General features: G+C 46.4%; 1 protein-coding gene across 7 annotated transcripts in view; it reads right to left on the bottom strand.

The window, feature by feature from the left end:
• Nucleotides 1-14,409, bottom strand: part of SEC31A (SEC31 homolog A, COPII component) — a 157,648-nt gene that overhangs the window by 14,619 nt on the left and 128,620 nt on the right. For 3 of the 7 annotated variants that reach the window (XM_075352403.1, XM_075352400.1, XM_075352405.1), the window contains 2 exons: nucleotides 13,266-13,595; nucleotides 3,422-3,460 (listed from right to left, as the gene is read on the bottom strand). In XM_075352403.1, coding sequence (XP_075208518.1) covers nucleotides 3,422-3,460; nucleotides 13,266-13,595 — 369 coding nt within the window. The remainder of the gene's footprint in view (nucleotides 1-3,421; nucleotides 3,461-13,265; nucleotides 13,596-14,409) is intronic. The other 4 variants (XM_075352402.1, XM_075352408.1, XM_075352401.1 and 1 more) reach the window with 4 other exon arrangements.

Raw genomic sequence — 14,409 nt, 5'->3', positions numbered from 1 at the left:
ATGTATGAGAATGCATGAGTGGATGTGTGCCTCCTTCCACACAAAGCATAAAACTGAGGAGCCCGTGGTCCACGGGAGGGTGTATAGGCAGAGGGGAGGGGTTACACTTTTTAAAGCATAATACTTTGTGTGGCCTCTGGAGGCAGAAGCTATACACCAATTGTCTGGGTCTCCCAATGGAGCGACAAAGAAATGCAAATTAAACCACTAATCCAATTGGGGACTTAGCCCCTGTAACAATCATACCTGCAGCATAAATGTCAGTGTTTAAGTGGCTGAGAAAGTTTTATTTCACATGCCAATGTGGGCACTAATCCTTCATCTTGAGTGCCTAAACTCAATCCGTGGCACACTGACACTGAAGGAAGTTGTACTCTGATAATGTCAGTGTAGATGCACTGTCTGATACACCTGGATATAAAGCGACAGCTGTGTACAAAGCCAGTGATAGAGAACATGGAGCACAAGCCCACATTGTGAGATCCTTCGGTGATCGTGTGCCATGGATTGAGGTCAATCAGGTCTTACCCTAGCCGATCTGCTATTAAATAGGATGGGGGAAGTGATCAGAGACAAATTTATGGGGAGTAACAGTGCACTCAGTTCTTGACCATTTCAACATGAACTAAAACACCAAAATCCATACTGCAAGTATCAGGGCTAAGTCCCCCTAATTAACTGTACGGGTTGTTTCACATGTGAGGACACACTCCCTTTAAAAACTATGTTAGCTTTTCAAACCAATTTTGGTATTGCTCCAATGTAACTAAAATAAAAAAAAGAAAACATTTGGGCATGGTCTCAATCAAAATATCTTAACATGTGAATACAGCCCCTATATTACTTATATGAATTTATGTCATTGGCCCCCTTTTCCTAATAACCTACAAACAATAAAAGGGGGTCAGAGGTAAGGGAGTACGATAACTGTAGGATCAGGGTTTATTTCTAGTCAGTAACCATGAAGATACATGGTTCTGTATAGGAGCTGTAAACACTTATCAATCATACACACTCAGCAATCCAAGTGAGAGCTGCAGCTAATCACTAGCAGCAGCCACATGAGTTATCACTGGAGCGCAGTAAAAAAAAAAAAAAAAAGACCATTTGGAGCTGGAACTCAAAGGCTTTATCAGGCGAATAATAAGGCTATGTTCACATTTCCGTTGTTTACAATCAGTCACAATCCACAGCTGTGATAAACGGAATCTGTGTGGCGGATTCCGTTGTTTCCCATAGACTTGTAAGAGCGGCGGATTGTGACTGATGACCCTGCGGTGCATCCTCCGCGCAGCGCATCAGTTTACTGACTGACCGTCGGGCGGAAGGGACGCAGCATGCAACGTTTTTTGTTGCGGAAAAAAAACGCACCCCGCAGGATTCCGTTGGAATCAGTCAGGAGGCATAATGTAAGTCTATGGTGCAGAATTCCATTATCCTGCGTCATGCAACAGATTCCAGTGCAGGAATCCGTCACGTTTTACTGAGCATGCCCAGCATGTCCAGCAGAACGTCCGAGGTCATGTAAAATCAGTTCCTCTCTCTCTCTCCCCCCCACACAGGTTTTAAACTTAGCTGATCGCCCGGCAGTCGGCTTTTCAGAGCAATCAGCTGATTGCCCAGCGGCCGGCTTTTGAGCTGATCCCTCTCAACAGCTGGCCACCGGCTTTTCAGAGCGATTAGCTGATAGAGAGAACGATCAGCTGCTCGCTCTGAAAAGCCAGCCGCCACGCGATCAGCTGATCGCTCTGAAAAGCCGGCCGATGGGCGATCAGCTGATCGCTCTCAAAAATCGGCCGCCGGCTTTTCAGAGCGATTAGCTGATAGAGAGAGAGAACACGATCAGCTGATCGCTCTGAAAAGCCGGCCGCTGGGCGATCAGCTGATCGCTCTCAAAAGCAATCTCTTTTCAGAGCGATCAGCTGATCGCCCGGTGGCCGGCTTTTCAGAGCGATCAGCTGATCGTGCTCTCTCGCACTCTCGTTTCTATACTGAAATAATTTCACCAAAGGAATCCGCTTTCTCCTGACAATCAATTCCATTTCTTGTCACCCATTGTACAACGCATCAGTCACAAGCGTCAAGTAACGCAGGTGACTGATGCAAAAAAAACGGAAATGTGAACATAGCCTAAAGGCCACTTTACACACAGAGATAAATCTGCGGCAGATCTGTGGTTGCAGTGAAATTGTGGACAATCAGTGCCAGGTTTGTGGCTGTGTACAAATGGAACAATATGTCCATGATTTCACTGCAACCACAGATCTGCCAAAGATTTATCTCTGCGTGTAAAGTGGGCTTAAGTCTTATTATTTTATTTTCCTCTCTTGCCCCTATTTTTCCTAATTTTGGAAAGCCTCTGATAAGTTGTTTCACTGGTCTTTTAGATACAGTGGAGCACTAAGAATGGTTGGCATATAGTTTTGATTTTAAATTCTAATGAAAATAAAGTTGATCATTTTTTCATTTGATTAATTCTTCATATATTGTTAATAGATATTTAATCAGTGAAAGGATAAATTACCGTGGAGTTAAAGGGAACCTGTCACCAAGTTTCGCTACCTCATATGAAAGCAGCATGATGTAGAGGCAGAAACCCTGATTTATGTGATGTGTCACTAACTTTAGGGTGCTGCAGTTTTGATTAAAAAGTATTTAATCTGCTGCAGATCTAGCAGATCTCTGAATTCTGACCTCTATATAGCCCCGCCCACACCACTGATTAGCAGAGACACAGAAAGCTGCCAATCAGTGGTGGGGACATGGCTGGACTACATAGTAGCAGGCCAATTGATGATCTCCATTGATAATCTCCTGCTGATAAAACAACGATTTTACAAAAACTATACTAAGCAGCCCAGTTTTTTACACATTGCTGGAATCAAAGTTTCTATCTTTACATTATGCTTAGATTTAATAGCAAAAACCTGGTGTCAGATTCCCTTTAAAGGAGTTGTCCCCTTTCAGGAAATCTTCATCCCTCAACGCATGGTATAAATAAAATAAAGAACTGCGCTACACTCACCCTCGTAGGCGCACAACTAAGTCTCTGCTGCGGCTCTTGATGTCTGGTATTGGCTGTGGCACTGATGTCAAATAAAAAGCGACACAGCCAATAAGTGAGTTCAGCGGTGTTCTCCATCCCCATTGGCAGAGTGACTTAACTGATTGCTGCCATGCTCTCGACAGGACATCAGTTGTACAGTCAATGCCACACACTGGGAGCAGTGGAGGCTCACCAGTTGATACAGGAATGGTGAGTATAACGTGTGGGTTTTTTTTATATATATACCAAACTGGGCTAGGGGATGAAAATTTCCTGAAAGTTAACAACCTCTTTAATAAAATGAATGTAAATTGTAACAAAACTGCACAATCTATTTGATTAGTTCTTGCACTCGTTCTGCAGCGTGCGGTTCACCTTGAGGGTAAGTTGTCATTTCTTGAACAGTGGAAAATTCTGCAGATAAGATTCAAAGATCACTTATTACTAAGTCATTTCTAAACAGTAACACCATACATTCTTCTAAAGAGTACATGCTGCAATTCTAGAACAGCTTGAACTAATGCAACACAGTTACATCCAGCAAAGCAATGCTAATTCCCCAATCTACATTTCCGATCATTATGGATACCTCTGGTACATCAGATCTCATACCTATATAGTGAAACTCTGAAGCTGACAAAGCATGCACTTGCAGATAATATAGCACCTATGCTTTTCATATGTCAATTTGCACACAACACTAAAATATGAGAAAGAAAAAAAATATGACCCCCCCCCCCCCCCCCGAAACCTTTCTTGTAAAAGGGTACATTACTACATGCCAATGCGCATTAAACACCCCACCAAGAGGAAATATGCATCTAGTGAAAGAAACCATGAGCCGAAATGGTAAATGTCATGGTGCAGCAGAGAAAGTAACCCTATACCCTTCCAGTCATTATATGATTATATTTACATTCCAGGCGGACATACTATAAGAATCAAGAAAGCCAGAAGCCAGGAACCACTTAAAGGGACGCCATCATCATAAAATTACCTATTGTTTAAATCAGGTTAATGAATTACATATATTTTGTAAATAAAAAAAATAATTCTTATTTTAACTCCTTCGCCATCTGGCAATTTTCAGTTTTTTGTTTTCATTTTAATCTCCCTTTCTCCCAAGAGCCATAACGTTTGTATTTTTCCGTTATTATAGCCATATGAGGACTTGATTTTTGCTGGGTGAGTTGTACTTTTAATTGATGCCATCCACTCTGCCCCATATTGTACTGGAAAATGGGAAAAAAAATGCAGTGAAATTGCAAACAAAAAAGTGCAATTCCACAATGTTTTTGGCTGCTTTTTAAAACTGAACTGGTAATATAATTCACCAGGTCAGTATGAGTACATATATACCAAATGTGCATAGTTTTTTTTTTTTATTATTTAAGTGGTGAAAAAAATTCAGAAACTTGTCAAAAAAAAAAAAAAAAGGAATTTTGCTTTTGGCGCCATTTACCAAGACCGCAACGTTTCATTTTTCTGGATCTGGGGCTCAGTGGAGCTTATTTCTTGCGCCCTGAGCTGAAGATTTTAACTATACCATTTTGGAGTATATAAGGTGTTTTGATCGCCTTTTATTGCAATGTTTTCGCAAGCAAAATAATTCTTCTATTTTTATTCTCGTTACGTCCTTTATTCATTTATTTTATATTACGATAAATCGCACATTTCTGAATGTGGCAGTAAAAAAACACTTAATTTTTTATCTTACTTTTTACTCCATTTACTAGTCCCCTTCGTGGACTTGAAGCTGCTGTACAATCGCTTATGCTATACAGAGTAGTGCATCAGCACTGCTGTGTATAGCAGAAATCACGATCTCCTACGAATGCTGCCTCGCAGCCGGCATTCACAGGAGGATCGTGATGACTTGCACGGAGGTTATCAGCTTACCCCCAGGTGTCATGACAACCTATCGATGCCCGCGATCACGGGCCGAGGAGCTGATATGCGGAATCAATGACGTCCTTCCTGTCAGCGCGTTAAATGCCACTGTCAGTGACTGACAGAGGCATTTAACTGAGTAACAGCCACTGGTGATTCTTAGATCCCCCGAGGCTGTTAGATGCACTTGATGGCTTATTAAATCAGCCAGTGCAGGTAAAGATATGTGCTTAGCATGTGAGCCGGTGTCAAAGGCAGGGACATCGCTGATGACGTAAAAAAGGTCATCATTCGTGAAAGGGTTAAAATGAGAGGTTTTTGTCATGTAAAAGAATAATTTCAGAATGATTTTTTTCCAGTATTAGTGTCCCAATAATGTACAATTTAATACAAAATAATCTGAAATCTTTTCAATTAGAGGAAAAATAAACAAATGAAAAGAATGTGGTTGCATAAATATGCACACCCTTAAACTAATAAAAAAATATATTTTAAAAAAAAAATCATACAGTTGACACTGACAGCATTTAGTCTTTTTGGGTAGGGGTCTATCATCTAGAATTGGCAATTTTTGCCCACTCTTCCTAGCAGTAGTGCTCCAGATCTGTCAGATTGCGAGGACACCTCCTATCAATTTTCAATTGGATTTAAGTCTAGGCTCTAACAGGACCATTCCAAAACTTTAATCTTCTTCTGGTGAAGTGAGTCTTTGTTGCTTTGGTGGGTATGGTGTTGTTTTTGGATTACGCAGATTTGGCTGTGCACCGAACATACCCTTTCGAATTACAGCCAGAAAGTTCAAATTTGGTCTAATCAGACCAGAACACATTTTCCCCACATGCTTTTGGCAGATTTAATGTAGGTTTTGGCAAAATGTAGCATGTCTTGGGTGTCTGCCTTTATAAGAAAAGGTTTCTGTCTTGTCACCTTACCCCACATGCCAGACATAGGGAGAATATTGGAGAGATTGTCATCACATGCAGTATACAACCAGTGTTTGCCAGAAATTGCTCTAGCTCCTTTAGGCTATGTGCCCAGGGGAGTTTGTACCTGCGGATATATCCGCAGGTATGGCCGCAGGTTTCCCGCAGATGTTCGTCGGAATCTGCAGCTATTGCGGACATTCATGCGGCTTACCTGCGGAAGTCATGGCCTCTATCTCCATAGTGGAGAGCCGGGATTTCCGCAGGTAATTCTGCAGAAAGAATTGACAAGCAATTACGTGCGGCTGCAAGACATCAGCATGTTCCGCAGCCGCACGTATCCACTGCATGGAAACAGCACTCCCCAAGTCCCATAGGATAATATGGGGAGTGTCTGTACATGCTGAAACCTGCGGATTTATCTGGAAAATCCAGAAAATCCGCGGATTTTTCACAGATAAATCCGAAGGTTTAATCTCCCACGGGCACATAGCCTTAATGTGACTGTAGGCCTCTTGGCAAACTCCCAAACCAATTTTCTTCTCGTATTTTGATTCACTTTTGAGGGATGTCCAGTTGCAGGTAATGTCACTGATGTTCCATATCTTAGCCGGTTCTGATGACCGGCTTCACAGTGTTCCATGGTATATCCAATACCTTGGAATTTTTTTTGTTCCTGTCTCCTGAACTTTCAACAATAACATCCCTTTGCTGTGTTGCAAGCTTGTTAACAGAACATGGCTTTGGTGTAAAATGTAACTACGAAAATGGAAGGAAAATTCTATTGGAACAGCTAATCTTTATCTGGTGTTGATCAGAATCACTTTATATTATTGCAGCTGTATAGTGACTATTACTTAATAGATGATTACTCAATTCTGAACACAACCATATCCCCAATTATAACACTGTGTTCACACTTCTACAACCTCATTATTTTAGCTTTGTCATTTTTATTTTCCCACTTAAAATAATTTCATTTTGTGATATTAAAAGGTGGAAAAAATTCTGAAATGATTCTTCTTAGTAGGATTTTTACATGACAAAGAAGGGAATTTTGTTACTTACCGTAAATTCCTTTTCTTCTAGCTCTTATTGGGAGACCCAGACGATTGGGGTATAGCTACTGCCTCCGGAGGCCACACAAAGCACTACACTAAAAAGTGCAAGGCCCCTCCCCTTCTGGCTATACCCCCCCGTGGTATCACGGGTTCTCCAGTTTTAGTGCCAAAGCAAGAAGGAGGAAAGCCAATAACTGGTTTAAACAAATTAACTCCGAGTAACATCGGAGAACTGAAAAACCGTTCAACATGAACAACATGTGTACCCGCAAACAACAAAAACATCCCGAAGGACAACAGGGCGGGTGCTGGGTCTCCCAATAAGAGCTAGAAGAAAAGGAATTTACGGTAAGTAACAAAATTCCCTTCTTCTTCAGCGCTCTATTGGGAGACCCAGACGATTGGGACGTCCAAAAGCTGTCCCTGGGTGGGTAAAGAAATACCTCATGTTAGGGCTGCAAAACAGCCCTCCCCTACGGGGGTGTCACTGCCGCCTGCAGGACTCTTCTACCTAAGCTGGCATCCGCCGAAGCCTAGGTATGCACCTGATAATGCTTGGTGAAAGTGTGCAGACTGTACCAGGTAGCTGCCTGGCACACTTGTTGAGCCGAAGCCTGGTGTCGTAATGCCCAGGACGCACCCACGGCTCTGGTTGAGTGGGCTTTTAGCCCTGAAGGAACCGGAAGCCCCGCAGAACGGTAGGCCTCTAGAATTGGTTCTTTGATCCATCGAGCCAGGGTGGCTTTAGAAGCCTGCAACCCCTTGCGCGGACCAGCGACAAGGACAAAAAAAAAAATGCATCGGAACGGCGCATGGGCGCCGTGCGGGAAATGTAGATTCTGAGTGCTCTCACCAGATCTAACAAACGTAAGTCCTTTTCATACCGGTGAACCGGATGAGGACAAAAGAAAGGCAAGGATATATCCTGATTAAGAGAAATGAGGATACGACCTTAGGGAGAAACTCCGGAATGGGGCGCAGCACTACCTTGTCCTGGTGGAACACCAGGAAGGGAGCCTTGGATGACAGAGCTGCCAGCTCAGACACTCGCCGAAGCGATGTGATCACCACGAGAAACGCCACCTTCTGTGACAGGCGAGAAAGGAAACTTCCTTCAGAGGCTCGAAAGGCGGCTTCTGGAGAGCAACTAATACCCTGTTGAGATCCCATGGATCTAACGGCCGCTTGTACGGGGGTACGATATGACAGACCCCCTGTAGGAACGTGCGCACCTTAGAAAGACGTGCTAGACGCTTCTGAAAAAACACGGATAGTGCCGAGACTTCCCCCTTAAGGGAGCCGAGCGACAAGCCCTTTTCTAACCCCGATTACAGGAAGGAAAGAAAAGTAGGCAATGCAAATGGCCAGGGAGACACTCCCTGAGCCGAGCACCAGGTTAAGAAAATCTTCCACGTTCTGTGGTAGATTGTAGCAGAGGTGGACTTCCTAGCCTGTTTCATGGTGGCAACGACCCCTTGGGATAATCCTGAAGACGCTAGGATCCAGGACTCAATGGCCACACAGTCAGGTTCAGGGCCGCAGAATTCCGATGGAAAAACGGCCCTTGGGACAGTAAGTCTGGCCGGCCTGGTAGTGACCACGGTCGGCCGACCGTGAGATGCCACAGATCCGGGTACCACGATCTCCTCGGCCAGTCTGGGGCGACGAGTATGACGCGGCTGCAATCGGATCTGATTTTTTGCACAGTACTCTGGGCAAGAGTGCCAGAGGTGGAAACACATATGTGAGCCGGAACTGCGACCAATCTTGCACTAAGGCGTCTGCCGCCAGAGCTCTGTGATCGCGCGATCGTGCCATAAATGCCGGGACCTTGTTGTTGTGCCGAGACGCCATTAGGTCGACGTCCGGCACCCCCCAGCGGCGACAGATTTCCTGAAACACGTCCGGGTGAAGGGACCATTCCCCTGCATCCATACCCTGGCGACTGAGGAAGTCTGCTTCCCAGTTTTCTACGCCCGGGATGTGAACTGCGGATATGGTGGATGCTGTGTCCTCCACCCACATGAGGATTCGCCGGACTTCCTGGAAGGCTTGCCGACCGCGCGTCCCTCCTTGGTGGTTGATGTATGCCACCGCTGTGGAGTTGTCCGACTGGATTCGGATCTGCTCTCTTTCTAGCCACTGCTGGAAAGCTAGTAGGGTAAGATACCCTGCCCCGATTTCCAGAACATTGATCTGAAGGGTGGACTCCTGCTGAGTCCACGTCCCCTGAGCCCTGTGGCGGAGACAAACTGCTCCCCACCCTGACAGACTCGTATCTGTCGTGACCACTGCCCAGGATGGGGGTAGGAAGGATCTTCACTGTGACAATGAGGTGGGAATAAGCCACCATTGCAGAGAGTCCTTGGCCGTCTGGGAAAGGGAGACTTTCCTGTCCAGGGAGGTTGACTGCCCGTCCCATTGGCGGAGAATGTCCCCTTGCAGTTGGCGCAGATGAAACTGCGCAAAGGGAACTGCCACCATGGCTGCCACCATCTTCCCTAGGAAGTGCATGAGGCGCCTTAAGGGGTGCGACTGGCCTAGAAGGAGAGACTGCACCTCTGTTTGCAGTGAACGCTGCTTGTTCAGCGGAAGCTTCACTATCGCTGATAGAGTGTGAAACTCCATGCCGAGATACGTTAGTGATTGAGTCGGTGACAGATTTGACCTTGCCAAATTGATGATCCACCCGAAAGTCTGGAGAGTCTCCAGCGTAACATTCAGGCTGCGTTGTCATGCCTCTTGAGAGGGTGCTTTGACGAGTAGATCGTCCAAGTAAGGGATCACCGAGTGTCCCTGAGAGTGCAAGACTGCTACCACTGCTGCCATGACCTTGGTGAACACCCGTGGGGCTGTCGCCAGACCGAATGGCAGAGCTACGAACTGAAGATGGTCGTCTCCTATCACAAAACGTAGAAAACGTTGGTGCTCCGTAGCAATTGGCACGTGGAGATAGGCATCTTTGATGTCTATTGAGGCAAGGAAGTCTCCTCGAGACATTGAGGTAATGACGGATCGGAGGGATTCCATCCGGAACCGCCTGGCGTTCGCATGCTTGTTGAGCAGTTTTAGGTCCAGAACAGGACGGAAGGAGCCGTCCTTTTTTGGAGCCACAAAAAAATTGGAGTACAAACCCTCGCCCTCGTTCCTGAGGGGGGACAGGGATCACCACTCCTTCTGCTCTTAGAGCGTCCACCGCCTGCAGCAGGGCATCTGCTCGGAGGGGAGGTGGGGCCGTTCTGAAGGATGGAGTCGGAGGACGAGAACAGAACACTGTCCTGTGCACGTGAGCACAATGTCCGTCACCCACCGGTCTGTGACCTGTGGCAGCTAAATGTCGCCAAAGGCGGGGGAGTCTGCCATCAACCGCGGATGCGGAGAGAGAGAGAGAGAGCTGAGAGACATGAGGAGACCGCCTTGGTAGCGGTTCCTCCGGCTGCCTTCCTTGGGCGTGATTGAGCCCGGCCGGAATCTGAGCCCGTCTGAGGTTTTGTAGCCCTTTTGCACGAGGACAATTGGGACCTGCCCGAGCTTGGGAAGGACCGAAACCTCGACTGTACTTTTAGGACAGCATTAATAGGGTAAGTCGCAGTGCAGACATTACGGGGTTACGGACGCCTCTGCGGTACAGATGTACATGTGCTCAAGGCCAGCTGCGCAAGAACAGCTGAAAAGGTTAGGTTGCCTATACGGCTGTGAATGCCGGAGCAACCGACACGCCGATAGCCTCCTAGACGGATTTCAACCAGAGTCCATCTGTCTGTGAATGGCATCTTTAATTGAAGCCCCATCTCCAGTGCAACTATGGCTCTAGACGCAAGCCTGGAGATTGGAGAATCCACCTTTGGACCCTGGGTCCAGCGCTTGACCACGTCAGGGAAAACGTGTATCTTAAAAACGTTTGGAGAAGACGCTTATCTGGTAAGCGTGGTGTTTCTGGACTGCTTCTCTGAAGTCAGCGTGGCCAGAAAAATACTCAATATCCGTTTGAGATACTGAAAAGGGACTTCTCCTGCTGTGAAGCTGACTCCTCCACTGGGGGAGCTGAGGGAGAAAGATCCAACCTTCCATTGATGGACGCTATAGGATCATTCCGTATGGCGTTACCATCCGGTGTATCCGGATCGATAGCGATGTCAGGATCAAAGTCCTGGAGAGCTGCCTTATCATACAGAGAGTCCTCCTGGGACCCCCCCGTTCCAAATGAGGTTGGTCAGGAAGATTGCCCAGGGCCTGTCTGGACTGCAAGTCTCTATCTTATGACAATATATCTGTCGAAACTGCAACTCCGTCCCTGTCCTTGGCCACGACTAGTAGAGACCCCGGCAGACGAAGTGCTAGAGACCCCGGCAGACGAAGTGCTACAGGGGAGCATGCACACAATGGGACGGTGTCATAAACAGCATCCCATGTAGTAAAAACAGCACTGAAAATCTGTGTTGCTTTTTTGCCGCTGCCGACTAGCCATCTAGAAGTATATAGCCAATATTGGTGACCGTACAGTGCAATGTATAGCATACAAGCATAAAGTACAAATGAACACTGCAGCACAAGCAATACAAGCAGCATAGACAAAAACCTGTGCCCCAGCACCCTTGGTTTTCTGCTGCTGTAGTCTAGCCATTCCAGGAGAATATAGCTAAAACTAGCGACTGTACAGTGCAATGTATAGCATACAAGTATAAACACAAATGTGCAATACAAGCAGCCTAGAAAGCCTGTGCCTTAGCACACCTGCTTTCCTGCTGCTGATGTGTCGCTCTCCAAGCGGGCATATAGCGACCTATGCAGTTAAAATACACATGTACACACTGCAGTATATATTGGGGTCAGCACTATGTGTGCCGCTTACCGCCCGCCTATAAGCGGGTGTATGGTCGCCACCGTCCTGCCTGGTTGCCGAAAGTCCGAGCTCGGACTGCAGTAATGGCTGCCGGCGTCTTCCCCAGCTCGTGTGAGGAGGGGCGGGCCGTGGGCGTGCCCCAAGTCAGAGCGGGAATCCGGCGTCCGACAGTGTGCAGTGAGAGGGCTGGAGCATGTAAAAAGGCTCCAGCCCTCGGCGCTGCTGATTGCTCAGCGCCTGTCCCCTTCCCTGAGTGACAGGGAGGGGGCGGGAACGAAGCGGCACTAGGCCGCAGAAGCCGGGGACTGGATTTATAAGCGCCGCCGCCGTAAAAGCGCGGTCGGCGCCCAGTCCCCGGCGAACTACAAGTCCCAGCCGCGCCGCCGCTCCCGGAGCGTCCGGCGCGGTAGTTCCCAATACACAAAGTCACTCAGCAAAGCTGCAGTGACTGTAACCCTTTACTGTCCCCGGCGCACTAGCACACCCAGCAAGTCTGGAGTGTGCTGTGCCTGTGTGTCCGGGGACACAGAGTACCTGTAAGGTGCAGGGCCATGTCCCTGAACGGTACTCCAGCTCCGTATCCAGCAGGTTCAAATGGGTCTGTGGATGGAGCCCGGCGTCAGAGCTTTGAGGCCGGCAGGATCCCACTTCCTCAGAGCCCCTCAGGGGGATGTGGAAGGAAAACAGCATGTGGGGCTCCAGCCCCTGTACCAGCAATAGGTACCTCAACCTTACAACACCATCAACGGGTGAGAAGGGAGCATGCTGGGAGCCCTATATGGGCCCTCTTTTCTTCCATCCGAAATAGTCAGCAGCTACTGCTGACTAAAATCTGTGGAGCTATGCATGGATGTCTGACCTCCTTCGCACAAAGCTTGAAAACTGGAGAACCCGTGATACCACGGGGGGGTATAGCCAGAAGGGGAGGGGCCTTGCACTTTTTAGTGTAGTGCTTTGTGTGGCCTCCGGAGGCAGTAGCTATACCCCAATCGTCTGGGTCTCCCAATAGAGCGCTGAAGAAAAAACATAAAAAACATGGCATTTTAAGTGGGGTATCAATAAATATATGTATACAAATTGCCAAAAATAATTAAAGAGCACATTTACTACAATAACCTGTTTTAGACAATAGATCATTTTCTGATCTCAGCTTCCCTTTAACCACTGTCATCTTGTACATAGTGGACCTTAGAGAGGTCATGACTGGACCTCTCAATCTAACATATATTCAACATGGAGTGTCTATAAAGCTCAAAGAGTACCTACTGCAAAAAAAATGAAATGCGAGTAACCAAATGGAGAGAAAAAATGTAAAATACAGGAAAAAGTAACAAGATGGACACCATCTATACTTTACACAGTAAAAACACATTTCAGTAGGGATATACTAATAAATGAAAAACAGAGTAGAAGTCTGTGAGCAAGGCTTATGCACATGCATTATCTTTTAGTCTCCCAGTGGGTTAATCCCATGCTCCCACCACCCCATTTCATGCTCAGACCTGTTCTCTGGGATGCAGGCAGTTCACTGGCAGCAGGCAGAGTACCTGTAGATCCAGGTGGTGGCATTGCATAAGGAGCAGAGGTAGATGGCGCTCCTGTCCTGGCATGCTGGAAGGATGGTCCAGAAGGAGGAAAAGAATGAGGAGAAGATGGTGTAGACACTTGAGGGTGCTGAGGTTGCACAGGATAGTGCGGTTGAGGAGCAGAGTGGGAAGACGAGGAATAAGAAGGGTTATGGTAAGGAGAGGCAGAGGGAATTGGGGCCGACGGTTGAGGTTGATAGACAGCTGGTCCCTCAGAACCATAATACTGCTGAGAAGGTGGATAGGCTATATACAAAAAGAGGAACAGAAATATAATTAGTAACAATATTAGTATCATGCAAACAAAGAATACATTTATTTCTGCCATTAAAATCATTAGTACAATACTGTAAAATCCCATTTACACAAATTAAAAGGAAACCTGTAAACTCCCCACCATGTCCTAAATTGCCACCATTCCTTTATAAAGGCCAATTCCTCAATTATAAGAAAGTACTTCAAGGGGTACACATTTATTTCTTTATTTTAAAGTACTTCAAAATATGTTGCTGCTATATAAATAAAATTATGATTATTATTCTTAGTCTGAAAACTCAAGTTGTATATCTGACTCGCAATAAGGAAATTGTCCAGGACTAATCCTACCTTAGATCTTGGAATCAGAGACAGGAGGACATGATTAACATTCACCACACAGGCAATGTCGCCATCAGTGCTCTTGGAATCTTGTGCGATGGAGCAAGTGTTCTGCATTCGTGGTCATGTGCAACAGGCCAAGTTTACGTTCTCTGGCTTCATCAGGACGCTGCCCATGCCCAGATAAGTATTCCAGATACCAATCCTGCGGCTAGCCTTCAAAGCGGGATCAGCGTCACTTATACATAGCTGGGTAGCCGCAGTGCGATGATAAAGCCGTGGATTGTAAACCCAACTTTATTGCGCATGGCAGAACATCGTGTTCATGCATAAGAAATGCAGAGTCGTGATGGAGATGTCTGCTGTGTAGTGGATGTTATCACGCCTCATTGGGCCTGATTATAAGATCTGAGGCAGGACTGGTCTACGGGAATCACTGCTATGAAGGAATAATTTGCATAAC

This window comes from Anomaloglossus baeobatrachus, chromosome 1 (assembly GCF_048569485.1).
Source record: "Anomaloglossus baeobatrachus isolate aAnoBae1 chromosome 1, aAnoBae1.hap1, whole genome shotgun sequence".
NCBI classification, from domain to species: domain Eukaryota; kingdom Metazoa; phylum Chordata; class Amphibia; order Anura; family Aromobatidae; genus Anomaloglossus; species Anomaloglossus baeobatrachus.
The sequence above is the reverse complement of the archived record's forward strand: the minus strand, read 5'-3'. Positions and strand labels throughout refer to the sequence as shown.